Genomic DNA, 13,300 nt, shown 5'->3' with positions numbered 1-13,300 from the left:
TTTTCACACAGAAGTCAGAAGAAGCCCTAGTGTATTATAGAACTTGCTGGAATATGAAGAATATTCCCAATTCTGGTCAGGTCAGCAAGAAGGAAAAAAAAGAAATGTTGTTTTAAAGAATCTGAGGAATTTTTTAATCTTTTGGGTAGAGGTATCAGATTTTACACCTTTCATACAATTTGTGTTCTTCCTTCATTGGGAAGTTAGGCTTTATGTTTTTATTTGTGCTTACTTTCTGACTGAATAGCTGAGAGAAACACAATTAACTATAAGGAGGAATTTTTTGTGTGTGTAAGTAAGGAAAGATCTTTCCAGTTTTCTTTCTTTTTGTGTAATTGGCTGATAGGTCCAGAAAAACAGCTTTTTCCACACAAATACTGCTTAGCTGAATAGTGGGCTGTACACGTGATGCAAACTTATTAAGATAGATCCCCATCAGTCACACAAACATATTTGTCCAGGACTCAGACTATGTTCAGTGACCTTGTTAAAAAACATCTGTACCTCTGGCCTCTAACAAATATGTAGTTGGTCATTTATCAATGTCTTCTGAACTAGTAGTACCCAATCACAGAAGAGACACCACTAATGTGTGTGGCAGCATAGCCCTGAAGTCACTATTGCTTGGAAGACTTATATCTCAGGATAAATAAAGAGTGTTTATGTGAGCTGTCACTGAAAGCTGAAGAGGAAGTGTTTTGAATGCTGTTATCTTAAGCAGACATCACTGATTTTCAGGTACATGTTTCAGCTCAAGGACTCAGTAAGCCCTTCTGTGATTCTGTCATTCCTTAGAGCCTTTTTAGGAAGTCTAATGAGAATCTGTAATTGAAAAGAAATTAAAAAGCCTTCAAAACATGCAAAAAGCATTGGAGGATGGCAAGCTAGGAGTATACCTAGTTGAAACTCTTCCAGTTGTGAGAGGGAAGTCACAGGTTTGTACATGTATTTAACACAGCAGTGGGCCCCACATCTTAGAGAACTGGTGCACCTGTGAAAAGATTTTTTCAGGAGTCTGTACTTCTTTTGTTGAGTTATGAAAAAGATGAAATAACCTACAATCTGTAATGGATTTTGTTAGTTCAGTAGTGCTCCTAACATGCTAGGTACAGAAAAAATTGTCATTTTCTGCCCTGAGGCACTCTGACTGTGAAGACAGGTAAATTGTAGAAAGAGGATAAGGAAAAGAAATGAAAGAAATGTTCATATGTATTTTAACAATAGTTCAATATAAAGTAATAAAAAAATAAAAAATAAAAAAAAGGTAATTCTGCTGGAAAAGAAAAAAACTAATATGATTTCATTATACAAGCAAGCTTTTTATGAACCGATGATTTATTTGTTCCTGTCAAGATGTTACTTTGTTCTGTCACAATTTATTTTAATATAAAATATCTTTAAAGAATCAGATTTCAGCAAAGATTTTTAAGATGAATAGGAGAGAAAATCTTTCCATTACAGGCTGGATCTCAAGAACCATACAGGATGGGTTGCTACGAGAAATTTTTCTGATTTCTCTCTTCTATGACTTAATAATTTCCTTTCCATTGTATTTATACAAACATACAGGAAGTTTATAGAAAGCTGTGAAATTGCAACAGTATACATATGTCATTAATAAAATACTAAAATACTAATATAAAGTGGTAGCAGTGTAAATGCTCCGTCTCAAAATGAACCAGTGCATGCCAAATGTGTTTTCTCCAGAGAATTTGTGTGGCATGTACCAGTGAATGAAGATCTGTAAAATACTTCTGGTTTTGTCTTTTTCTTCTCTGTTTTCTTTTTTTTTCAGCCATGCAAGAGGTATTTAATATTGTGAAAGAAGATAAAGTATGAAATTATTAGATGTTCATTGAAATAATTTGATCTATGGCAATTTTCATAATTATACTAGCAATTGCCTAGAACAATGAGTTTTGCAAATAGCACGAGCTTACAGAGTACTTACTGGGAACCTCTTCGTTAACAGTCATGCCAACAAGGCTTTATCTCAGTGGTAGGAATGGGGAACATGCTTCTCTGATGAGTCAATTGTTAGTTTACCTTTGCATGAGTTGGTTAACAGGTTGTTGTCCTTCGTTTCTATGTCTTGAGGTCTGCTTTTTTACTGAAGTCATGATGGTTGTATGCTTCAGTATTTTAAACCATTTAAAAAATAATACTGTGGAGTCTCAGTAGCTCAGAGGTTTGCAGCTGCGTTAGAAGTCGTCATTCTTAATTATATTTACAAATACATCTTAACAAATATTTGTTATATACAGCATCTCATGATTATCCAGTTTATTACATTTGTTCAGAGTACCAAATTCAATGTTTAAAGAATTTATAAATCTATGAAGTAGTCAAAGTTTTCATTACTTCTAAAGGAGCAACTGAAAGATGGGTTCTTATTTAGGCACTTTGAGGAAATACAGTGTGTGTGAGTTATGGTTTTGACTTACACAGCGGCTTATGTAAGTTCCAGTATTTCTGAAGGATGGTCTGCTCTTTAGTTTTTAGGTAGTAACTTTTATTTATTGAAAATATTTGTTGCCCTATCTATTTACAAATGCATAACATTTGTTTTCTGGATACTCTAAAATGTTGGAATACGTTTCTAAAAATCTTCCTTATGCTTGAAACAAAATTGAAGTGCAAAAAAAGGAATCGTGTCAGCTTTCTCTCTATGTCTGTGTTCCCTAACTGCACTGCCATGGCAATTCATTCTTGTGACACTGCCATAATTTTCCAGTAATTTAATGTTTATATGCAGTCTGCTGAAGTTCTGAGTTTGTTTTTTTCACCTTATATCAGCAATTGCATAGGGCGTTTAAGATTTTATTTACGATCGGGTGAAAAGACGCATCTAAATCTGGAATATCTTTTAAAGGTAAATCTGAAAGATCTCTATTTACTACTGCAGGTAACTTTTCATGATCATTTTTCTTCTTGTTGTGCATAGGAATGCTTTCAGTTTATACTGCCAGCCCTACCTCATGCCATTGATCTTTTGCGGGATGCCATTGTAAAAGTAAAGGAGGTACACGACGAGCTTGAAGATCTACCTTCACCACCACCTCCTCTTTCTCCACCTCCAACCACCAGCCCTCACAAGCAGACAGAAGACAAAGGAGTACAGTGTGAAGAAGAGGAGGAAGAGAAGAAGGATAGTGGAGTTGCCTCAACAGAGGACAGTTCTTCTTCACATATAACGGCAGCAGCCATTGCAGCTAAGGTGAGTCTGGCTTGTTTCCCTAAGAGACTCTTTAGTTTCTATCTCAGGTACTTTCCACCCATATACATTTCCATTTAAAGACTATACATTGATATCTGTGTGCTAAAACACATGTATATTAGGTATGTTTTGTAGAAATATACCTTAGCAAAGTTATATTAATCCTGTTTCAGTAGGTGATCTCAAGTTTCAGTGGGAGATATATTATTATGTTGACAATAACATGTATTTTTATACCATTCTGATGTGACAGTGGGTTTCTTTAATTCAAAGTACTCACGCCTGAACATGCAAAGTCCAGTAGGTGGCATGTTAAGGAAATGCAGCAACATTTTCTAAGCTATAATATCCGTTTTGAAAAGAAAAAGGTTTCTAAAAACATTGATACAAAGTACAACAAATAGGTATCAGGTTAAGTAATGTGCTATCCAGACTACTATATTCAATTGTGCATACCCACGTAAGAGATGTGAAAATACACCACAAAACTATATGTCTTTATAGCTTTGCTTTAATCAGTAATCATAGATCAACATTAATCAAACCAAAATAATAAATTGAGACTACGAAAGGAAAAACTTAGATACAACTCGCAAATTATTTCCGTTCAAATGTTAAATACTTTCCAAAGAAAGATATCATTTGAAGCAACATATAAATGTTTACCTCATTTTTATGTCTCTGGTTTTCAAATGGGAAGAGAAAGTTTCCTGTGTGTTTGGAAAGGTTTATTTCCAAACTGCTTTGCTCTATAGTTACTCCAGAAATTGTACTTTTAATTCTTATCATGGGAATTGAAAGTCTAACTATACTCAAAGTGATAATTCCTAAACTAAAGCAGCAACATTCTAACTCCAAAAGTGTAAATCAGATCTAAGACATCTTGACATTTCAAAGACAGCTGCAGTGGGAGATCATTTCCTCATGTACAGAAAATACTGATTACATGTATCTTTGCAGTGATACATTAAGGTAATTGTCACTTGCAAGCTTCAGTTTTTATTAATTAAAATCTTAAATGGATTCTTTTTTTTATAGGTAAACAGTATATGCAATTTTTAATGGCAGAAAATACCTGAGATCTAAACTGTGCTCATATGAGCTTGGCATTTCAGTGTCACACTTATTTTCATCTCATTCCCCTTCAGTCATTTGCTTGTGTAGTTTCATGTTTTCCTGTCACTGTATTCATAGCTGTTATGTGTTGTGCATTAGAAACATCCATCCTACACCAGTTCAGCTGTTATCATGGCAAAAGGTGAACAGCCCATCCCTGGTCTCATCAATTATTGCCATCACGCAGCAGGCAGTGCAGGAGAACCGGTAAGAGACGCTTCCAAGAGGCTTTTGCACTAACAGTAGCTAAAAATATATTGCCTGCCTCCTAGTCTACTGTGTGAACAGACAGTGTTATTTATTTTCTTAACAAAGACGCATCAGTGCTGTCTTTTAGAGAACATGCTGCAGAAAATATTCTGCTTAAGATACAGGGCTAAACAAGGTAAAGTTTGTGTGCACTGTCAGTTTGAATCACTTGGCTGCTGAGATAATCATTGCTATAAAGCCTGTTTTTCTTACTACTGGTCAGCTTAATCATCTAACATACTCAATAACTGAATATAATTAAAATAATCTGCTAAAATTACTGCTTTAGAGCTATGAAATTTTGGTAACTTTTCTCTCTTCTTTTGCCTTGCTTTGCTTTTTCTCCTAAGTAGTTTGTTTGTCAAAACAATACAGTATTTGCACTGGATGTTCATAGTTCGCTTTCATCACTTGTTTTCTCCCCTAGTTTTGTATTCTATTTAGAAGCAGAATTTTTCAAAAACAGAAGAAAAAACTTGAGAAGTCAGGGTACACTGGACTTACTATAAATCACTGGATTTTAGTGAATAGTAGTTAACTAGTTCAATAAATAGGAAAAAGGATTTAGATTATTATAACCTGTTATAACTTGGGCTCTAACAAAATACTGTATTTTCAGTCTCCCAAAGGTCTAGGCTTGAATCAGGATAGATAAATGGCCACAGTATTATCAGGAAAGAAATGTAATTTACTGTATTCTTAACTTTAGATTAGAGAAACCTAAGGAAGGCAGTTGACCCAGGGAAGGTTGTGCTTCGACCCATTCATTACATGTCAGCCAGAAAATGGGGTGCAGGTTCTTAGGGAAATACATCACTAGATTACTAAACTTGAATTAGCACAATATTATACAGTATCAGTAGAACAGTGAATTCAACCTTTCCGAAGCACAGTGTTAAACTGTCATCTGGGCCTCTGTGCCATTTTGCAAATTACTCTTGAGCTAATATTTTATGCATCCTATAATCCAAATCAGATCTTCAAACTCAGAGCAGGAGCTAGCTAGTTTTTCAGAAAGTTGTTGGGTTTTTTAAGTCTTCTTTCTCTATGTTTTTAATACATTCTTGCTTTTGTATAATATTCATGGTTAACTTCCATCTACAGCTTATTTTCTTAGTACCTGAGCAGCACTGTCAATCTTTGTTCCAGTCCTGGGCAAAAGAGAATAAAAGAGTTCATGTATTTTCCTTTTTCCCCTTCTTGTCAACACTTAGTTCTCTAATGCAAAAATAAAAATATTTAAACCAATATAATAGCACTTCAGGAAAAGATCATATCAGATAAAAATTGTAGAAGCAATGACTGATGGATATGGCGGATGTCTTCCTCTGTCACTTTATTCATTTCTTTCTCAGTCAGTGTGTTACAAAAGGTTTTCCACTCCAGGCAATGCAAATAGAAATTGTTTTCACTGAGCTTAGTTTTATTGTACCCCATTTTGAGACCTCTACCCTCTACTAAATTTGTTTCAAAATGGAAAGTAAGTTTAGAAATTTGGGGGGGTTGGGTACGGCAAATACTCAGAGCGGGACTTTGTTAAGGTTTAAATTAGGGGGGAAAAAAGCTATCAAAAATGCAGTCATTTTTCTGCCCTTCTTTTTTTGCAGATTTCCAGGCTCCAGGACACACTGAAATTTCTCATGGGTTTATCAGCCCCTTTAACAGGGTTAACAAGAAGTTGCCTTGATTAGAGACTTAGATTGCCTATATTGTATTTTGAGGAAAAAAACCTATTAAATATAGCTGAGAAAAAAAGAGACATTCCCTGTAGCACATACCGTATATGCATAGAAATACCAATCACATTCTATTGTCCCTTTCACTTAATGAACAGTATATGTCTCTCATATTTTTATGTTTATGAAATATACATATTAGAACCTTCTCTGTAATCAGCAGGTCGTAATTGTTTAAAGGGAATATTAATGCTGATTTTAGCAATACAACACACTCCACTGACAAATTAGAGAAATACGCCTCTTGAGAGCAAAATTTCTAAGTGTGAACTAACTTAATTCTCTCTGTGTCTGGGAAAGCTAGCAAGATGTAACTTAAGGGTTATAGACAGATTTATATATGGATTGCTTTATGGCACCTGTATTTTCTATAAAGGTAGTGATTAGGGAAAAATTCTTATTGAAATAAAATGCTTGGAACCATCTTTTCTCTTTATCTTCAGCTTCCTTTTCTGATTAATGTCCCAACTAAAGTTTTATTAAACTTAAATTTTCTCACAGGAAAGAATTAGTACTTCACAGGCATTTGAATGTAGACTGGAATTGTTTCAGTAACTTTGTTGCAGAGAGAGTTTTTTGTTCTGAAAAAGGTGATATAAGATAAAATTTGGATATGATGGGGAGCAAAAAGAAGAGAGAAGCAGTTACTTGCCTGGAGGGGATGTGACAACATGTACTATCTGGTTACTCTAGAGTAACCAGAGTAAATCCAAGGAGGTCTGGATCATGGTATCAGTTGCAAAAGCAGTATTGTATTTGTATTTCGGAATCCTGGAGTATATAAAAGAGCTAATGGACTCATACGCAATCATATAAAGATGTGTGCAGCTTTTTGTTAGAGGAGGGTAAGAAAAAAGTCTGATTTGAAGACTTAAACCTATTCTTTCTTCTATTATCGCTTTTTATATTTTATACCTTTATCAAAATGTAATTTTTTTTCTTTATTATACTTAGTCATGAAGATTAAAAGGAATCATTAAAAGTTGTAGGTAGTATTGGAACTATGCTAATGTAAAATTTATGGATGTCAATCTCTTTTTGTATTTAATATAATTAAGATAAGATTTCAGGAGAAAAAGAGAACAAGAGGGAAATGGTGCTTCTGACTACAAACTGATTGCATGATCAGAATATCATTGTTCCTGTTTACCTGTCTTTGTAGTACATCTCTAAGATGCCATTTGCAAGTCAGAATACTCCAAGTAGAGGCCAGTTAGGCCTCTGCTTGTTTCTAGAGAAAGATATCCTCAGCATAATCTCCATAGCAAAGAGAAACTCTGAGATTTTATAATTTATAGTGGAAATAGGAGCACAAGTTGTTGAGTCTTGAACCATCTTCTGAAGAAACTTGGTTTTTTTTAAATGCTGACGGATGTTGACTCGCGAAATATACTGTCAGTCTAGAAACACAACACTAGAACAGAAAGCAAGCAGTTGGTGGCACACTGAGAATAAGATCTGTTTCCACACAACTTATAAACAGGTTATAAATATGGGAAACTCTAATGTGTGGAACACTTTTTATGGAGAAATACAATCCCTTTGGTCATAACCTAGTATCTCTAAACTCAAGGTTGCTAAGTTGCACACAGTCATTATTTATAGATGAGAACCAAGGAAGTTAATGGGAGAAAAAAAAAACAACATTAAAAAAAACCAGTATTTAATGACTTGAATCTTAAGATTGGTCATTTAACTGCACAGAGATAAGCAGCAAAGCTGTCTTCGTATCCTTACAGTGGTCCTAAGGGTGCAGCAGGGTTTCTTATAAAAGCTAGGATTCAAGCTTGTTCCTGGAAGGAGTTCCTTTCTGACGGCTTCTTTTTGCCCTAAAGTCTTACTAGGCAAGAATGCTTAAAATGCCTAGATCAAGACTGGGTACAGCATCTCCATTTAAAAAAAACAACTGTCCAGTGTTAGTGATTTGACATCTTCATTTCTTGCTTCCTTTTATTGTCTGCTACTGCTTTTCCCACCAAACAAGGTTTCTTTTGGTGGTCTTCTTGGAACTTGGACATCACTCTGAGCTAAGAAATTCATAATGAGGAGAAAGATCTTAAAATGTTTGTATACACATTTCATCCAAGATCTGAATTTCTACATTTTCTTGTCTGTTGTGATAGAAAAGTGAACTGCAGGAAATAAGAGCAATCTGATCTGGTAGAAGTGCTGCTTCTGAAAAAGGAAGAAGTTAAGATAATGAAAATAAAATAACATTAAGCCTTTGAAGAGAGTGTGTTGTAGTGGAATATCTGCTGCATTTTGTGTTCTAGAACTTACATTGGAAATGAACTCTCCTGTCTTAGATATATGTCATTTGTCTTACTGTTTTACATAAAAAGTGAAAAATTAATCATTATGTTAAACTAGCAGTCCAGTCAATTTTAAAACCAGTGAGGTATCTGCCTGACTTGGCCCAAATACCGCAGTAATAAGAAAAAACAGACTTTCTAAGACTCAGTATATTGAAGCTAAGAAAAGCTTTATTCTTCAATGCTTTCTTCTACCTCTTTTATTTGGAACTGGTGATAAAACTGAACAGAAGAGACAGAAGATAAAAAATAATAATAGATTTGCCCTTATAACTGAAAATAAGACTACTTTTTCACTGTTGTGAGTTGGTGTTATTCCATTCATTTCAGTGGTTTAATATTACTAGCTGAAGGATCTGTTCCTAAAATTCTAGCTTAGAAATAAATCATGGAATAGAATCATTGGATAGTTTGTGTTGGAAGGGACCTTTAAAGGTCATCTAGTCCACCTCCCCTGCAATGGGCAGGGATTTCTCCGACTCAGTCAGGTTGCTCAGAGCCCTATCCAACCTGACCTTGAATATTTCCAGGGATGGGGCATCTGCCACCTCCCTGGGCAACCTGTTCCAGGGTTTCAACCACCGTCATTGTAAAAAATGTCTTCTTTTTATCTAGTCTAAATTTATCCTCTTTCAGTTTAGGATAACTAGACCTTGTATTGTCACAACAAGCCCACTAAGCATTCTTGAAAGCCCCCTTTACGTACTGATGGGCTGCAATAAGATCTTCCCAGAGCCTTCTGTTCCCCAGGCTGAACAAGTCGTGCTCTCTCAGTCTTTCCTCATAGAAGAGGTGTTCCATCTCTCTGATCATTTTTTTGGCCTTCCTCTGGACCCACTCCAACAGGTCCATGTCTTTCTTGTGCTGAGGACTCCAAAGGTCAATGCAGTCTCCAGGTGAGGTCTCACCAGAGTGGAGTAGGGGGGCAGAATCACCTCCTTCAACCTGTTGGCCACGCTTCTTTTGATGTTGCCCAGGGCACAGTTGGCCTTCTGGGCTGTGAGTGCACATTGCTGGCCCATGTCTAGCTTTTCACCCACCAGTACCATAAGTCCTTCTCTGCAAGGCTGCTCTCAACCTCTTCATCCCCTGGCCCATATGGATACCAAGGGTTGCCCCTGTCCAGGTGCAGGACCTTGCACTTGACGTTGGTGAACCTCAAGAGGTTCACATGGGCCCACTTCTTAAGTTTGCCCAAGTTCCTCTGGATTGCATCCCGTCCCTCGGGCATGTCAGCCCCACCACTCATTTTGATCTGCAGACTTGCTGAGGGAGCACTCGATCCCACTGTATGTGTCATTGATGAAGATATTAGGCAATACTGGTCCAAATATGGACCCCTGAGGGACACCTCTAAGATCCTCTCTCAGTCTTCCCTTTTCCAGGCTAAACAGACCCAAGTGTCTCAGCCTTACCACATAGGACATATGTGTCAGTCTCCTAATCACCTTTGTGGCCCTTCATGAAAAAAATCATCACTAAAAAAACCTTCATAGTTTTTTCAGGACAAGTAGTATGGTCTATGCTACTTCAGTTAGAATGTGATCTTATTTATTTACTGGGTATTTGTTACTGAAATTATGAGAACATGCCATTAACCACTGCCAGCACTGCATATGAGGAGGTATGCAAACTGAGGAGGGAATATTCTTGCATTTTTGATACAAGGTTTTGAGTAAGTTTTAAGTACTTCATAATTTTTACTATTAATTCCATCTCTATTCTTTTTTAAGATCCCAGATTCCATCATCTCTCGTGGTGTTCAGGTGCTCCCACGTGATACAGCTTCCCTCAGTACTACTCCTTCAGAATCACCTCGTGCCCAGGCCACCTCTCGTCTCTCCACTGCATCTTGTCCAACACCAAAAGTAAGTACATTTATGCCTTGCAAGCTCCATGCTCAAACATATTATCTATCAGATTAATGTATTGCATCTGCTGAACAAGGTTGGTTCGCATGCCAGGTTGTATAATTCTAAGTAAGAGATAAATGCAAGACAGTATAGTTCGTTCCATCTGTACTTTTGCACGATTTAATATGTGGGTCCACCAGTGGTTACTGAAGTTACATGTAATCTCATGCAATATCAATCATGAATATAAAATTTTTTACACCTTGAATGTTTTGAATATCCCCAGGAACATAGATAATCCTGCCATTCATAACAATGTTAAGCAAGTAGTATTTTGTTGACAAAACGTTTGTGCAAATTTCTAGCCTGGGCTGGGGCAGTTCTGTGCCCCACTTTATTATTGTTTGGTTTAAGACACTTTCAAGCCAACTGGTTTTGCTTAAACTTAGATGTTTGCTGCCTGACGTTTCAAAACAAAAACCAGACTAAATTGAATAGAAAGAAAGTTTTAATGCCAACCTTGTGGGATTGTTACTCAGTTCTTACTGATTATGCTATACTATTTAACCATTGAGGTGAACTCTATTATGTTCTCTTTTTATCAAACTTTAAATAACATACATGAAAAACTAAGTGAATTGACCAGTGGCAAGGCCTGTAATATTTACCTTCCGCAGGATTCCCTTTAGCGGAAGAAAACTGTCTGAATTCTCTTTGTGCATTCACATCACAAAGATCTTTCTGTGGCACCAGATGCTGACATACTAATAGACCCATAGCAGACGGCAAAAAATAGGATTCTTCCTCATCTAAACCATGATCCTTGAAGATTATTCTGCTTGCCCTTCTTTCCTACTGTCTCTTTCTTTTCTGTCAGCAAACAAGATTTATTGGCAACTACCCATAGAAATGTTTTGGTTTATCCTATGGAGTTGTTTTATGTGGTACTCACATTCACTGTAATAGAATCAAAATTATTCTGATGGACATCATACTTCAACTTCATTATATAGTCTCCTTTTCTTAAGAAAACGTTCAGTGAATTCTCTCTGCAAGCATCTCCTTTATGTTTTTCCTAAAAGTTTGTTACTTGTCTCATGGCTTGAAAATAAAAACTGAGAGCTTTTTATATTAAAACACTCAGAACAGAAGAGCAATACAAAACAGAGAAACTTCACTGAGTTTTATGCCTATTGACAAAACAAAAGTGTCCAAAGAAAACCAAAGAATGCCAGGCATAAAAGCAGAGTCAACACTGCTAAGAAATAGCTCCTGATGAGGCCTGTATATTTTCGGGGAGGTTATCACAATGGGAAGGAGTAAAGATTTTCTGTTGTGAAACAGGATGTACTCCTCTAGACTGTCTTCAAAAATTCAGAAATTACAGAAGGAAAGTAGAAGAACTTTGAAACAGATGAAAAATCTCAAACTCTTTTTGGGAAATTAGTTGAGGTGAGCTGTTATCATAATTGGGTCATGCTTTGGTATTTCACATTAAGTCCTGTTTTTAATGTATTACTGTAAAATCAGATTTTATTGAAAACGTGTGAGATCATACCACTTTTAGAACAGGAATTGCCATGCAACATCTAGCCAGTCTACCTTTTCTGTGGTATCTTTCCAAAGTGGGTGGTACAAGCTGATACAGGGAAAGATCTATGAAGCCCAAATGGAAAATAAACTCGAAGGGTGATCTCATCTGTTCTTATTACCTAGAGGCTGGATTTTGCACAAAGGTATAAGTTTCTTTGGCACTTAGAGAGCTCTTGGTTCATTTTATGCATTACCTTAAAAAAAAACGAAGTAGTCATTACCTTTTTTGTTCAGTCCTTTTCAGTACACTCAAGTTCTCAAACGTTATCTGAATTTGTCAAGACATATGGTTCATTCATATTCTTCAAGATTGTCGATCTGTCTGAGTGTCTTTACTTCCTGTGTTTTTCCTTCTGAATCTTGGCTTTCTAATAATGCAGTATGGACAATTACACTGGACCTCTTGATCCACACAGTAGTGAGAACACAGATAACTTGTACTTCAGCATCCAGTTGATATTCCAGGGTGGATTTTTCTTCTTTTACCTGCAAGTGTGTATCTTTTCAGTATTCTCATTTGCTGATTTAGGAACTGATTTCAGGGCTCCAAAACATGCATAACTGAAATGAAAGAAAGGAGAGGAAGTTTCAGAAAAAAATAATTTAATTTTCTTTGATTGTTTGTATTGTTTGGAGTGGTGGTCTAGACATAGAGCTAGTGGCACTGTATTTCTTTGTCAACTACATATCCCAGTTTATTGGGTTGTACCATTTTCTTGTTGTGATATTTTGTCCTAAGTGTACATAAACCCTTAAGCCTCTCTCACTGAATTTGCCGAGTAGCAGAAAGTTGTGTGTATGTCTCTGAAAAAAATCAGACTTCTGCAATGACAGGAGCACCTCTGTTGAATGAATGTAAGTAGCAGCTTACTAATGCATGAGGGTATTGCAGTAAAGGTATGGGAGACTGCATTACCAATACTCCTGTTTGATCTGCTAGGAGAAGTATTGACCTCTGAATAATTCTATTTTGGAAAACCTAATGTTATTTATATATATACACACACATACAGATCATGTAGACAAAACACAACTTTTAATTTTAAAGTTGCGTTACTGTTTACACTTGATCTTCCATGTTTTCTGAAAATCTCTAACAAAGTAGTAAATATTGGATATTGAGTTCAAACCTCTGTATTTCCATCAGTCCTCAAAAGTTTAATTTCCTGATAAAAGGAATTTTATTTTTCACTGTAGCCTTTTGGGAGGTCTAAGCTTTTCAAG

General features: G+C 36.1%; 1 protein-coding gene across 18 annotated transcripts in view; it reads left to right on the top strand.

Moving 5' to 3' along the window:
• Positions 1-13,300, top strand: part of GPHN (gephyrin) — a 288,977-nt gene that overhangs the window by 183,375 nt on the left and 92,302 nt on the right. For 9 of the 18 annotated variants that reach the window (XM_069858247.1, XM_069858235.1, XM_069858245.1 and 6 more), the window contains 3 exons: positions 2,945-3,217; positions 4,433-4,540; positions 10,364-10,498. In XM_069858247.1, the coding sequence (XP_069714348.1) occupies positions 2,945-3,217; positions 4,433-4,540; positions 10,364-10,498 (516 nt within the window). The remainder of the gene's footprint in view (positions 1-2,944; positions 3,218-4,432; positions 4,541-10,363; positions 10,499-13,300) is intronic. The other 9 variants (XM_069858253.1, XM_069858250.1, XM_069858246.1 and 6 more) reach the window with 1 other exon arrangement.

Source organism: Phaenicophaeus curvirostris, chromosome 5 (assembly GCF_032191515.1).
Source record: "Phaenicophaeus curvirostris isolate KB17595 chromosome 5, BPBGC_Pcur_1.0, whole genome shotgun sequence".
In the NCBI taxonomy this organism is placed as follows: Eukaryota; Metazoa; Chordata; class Aves; order Cuculiformes; family Cuculidae; genus Phaenicophaeus; species Phaenicophaeus curvirostris.
Note: the sequence above shows the minus strand (reverse complement) of the source record. Positions and strands in the feature narration are given on the sequence as shown.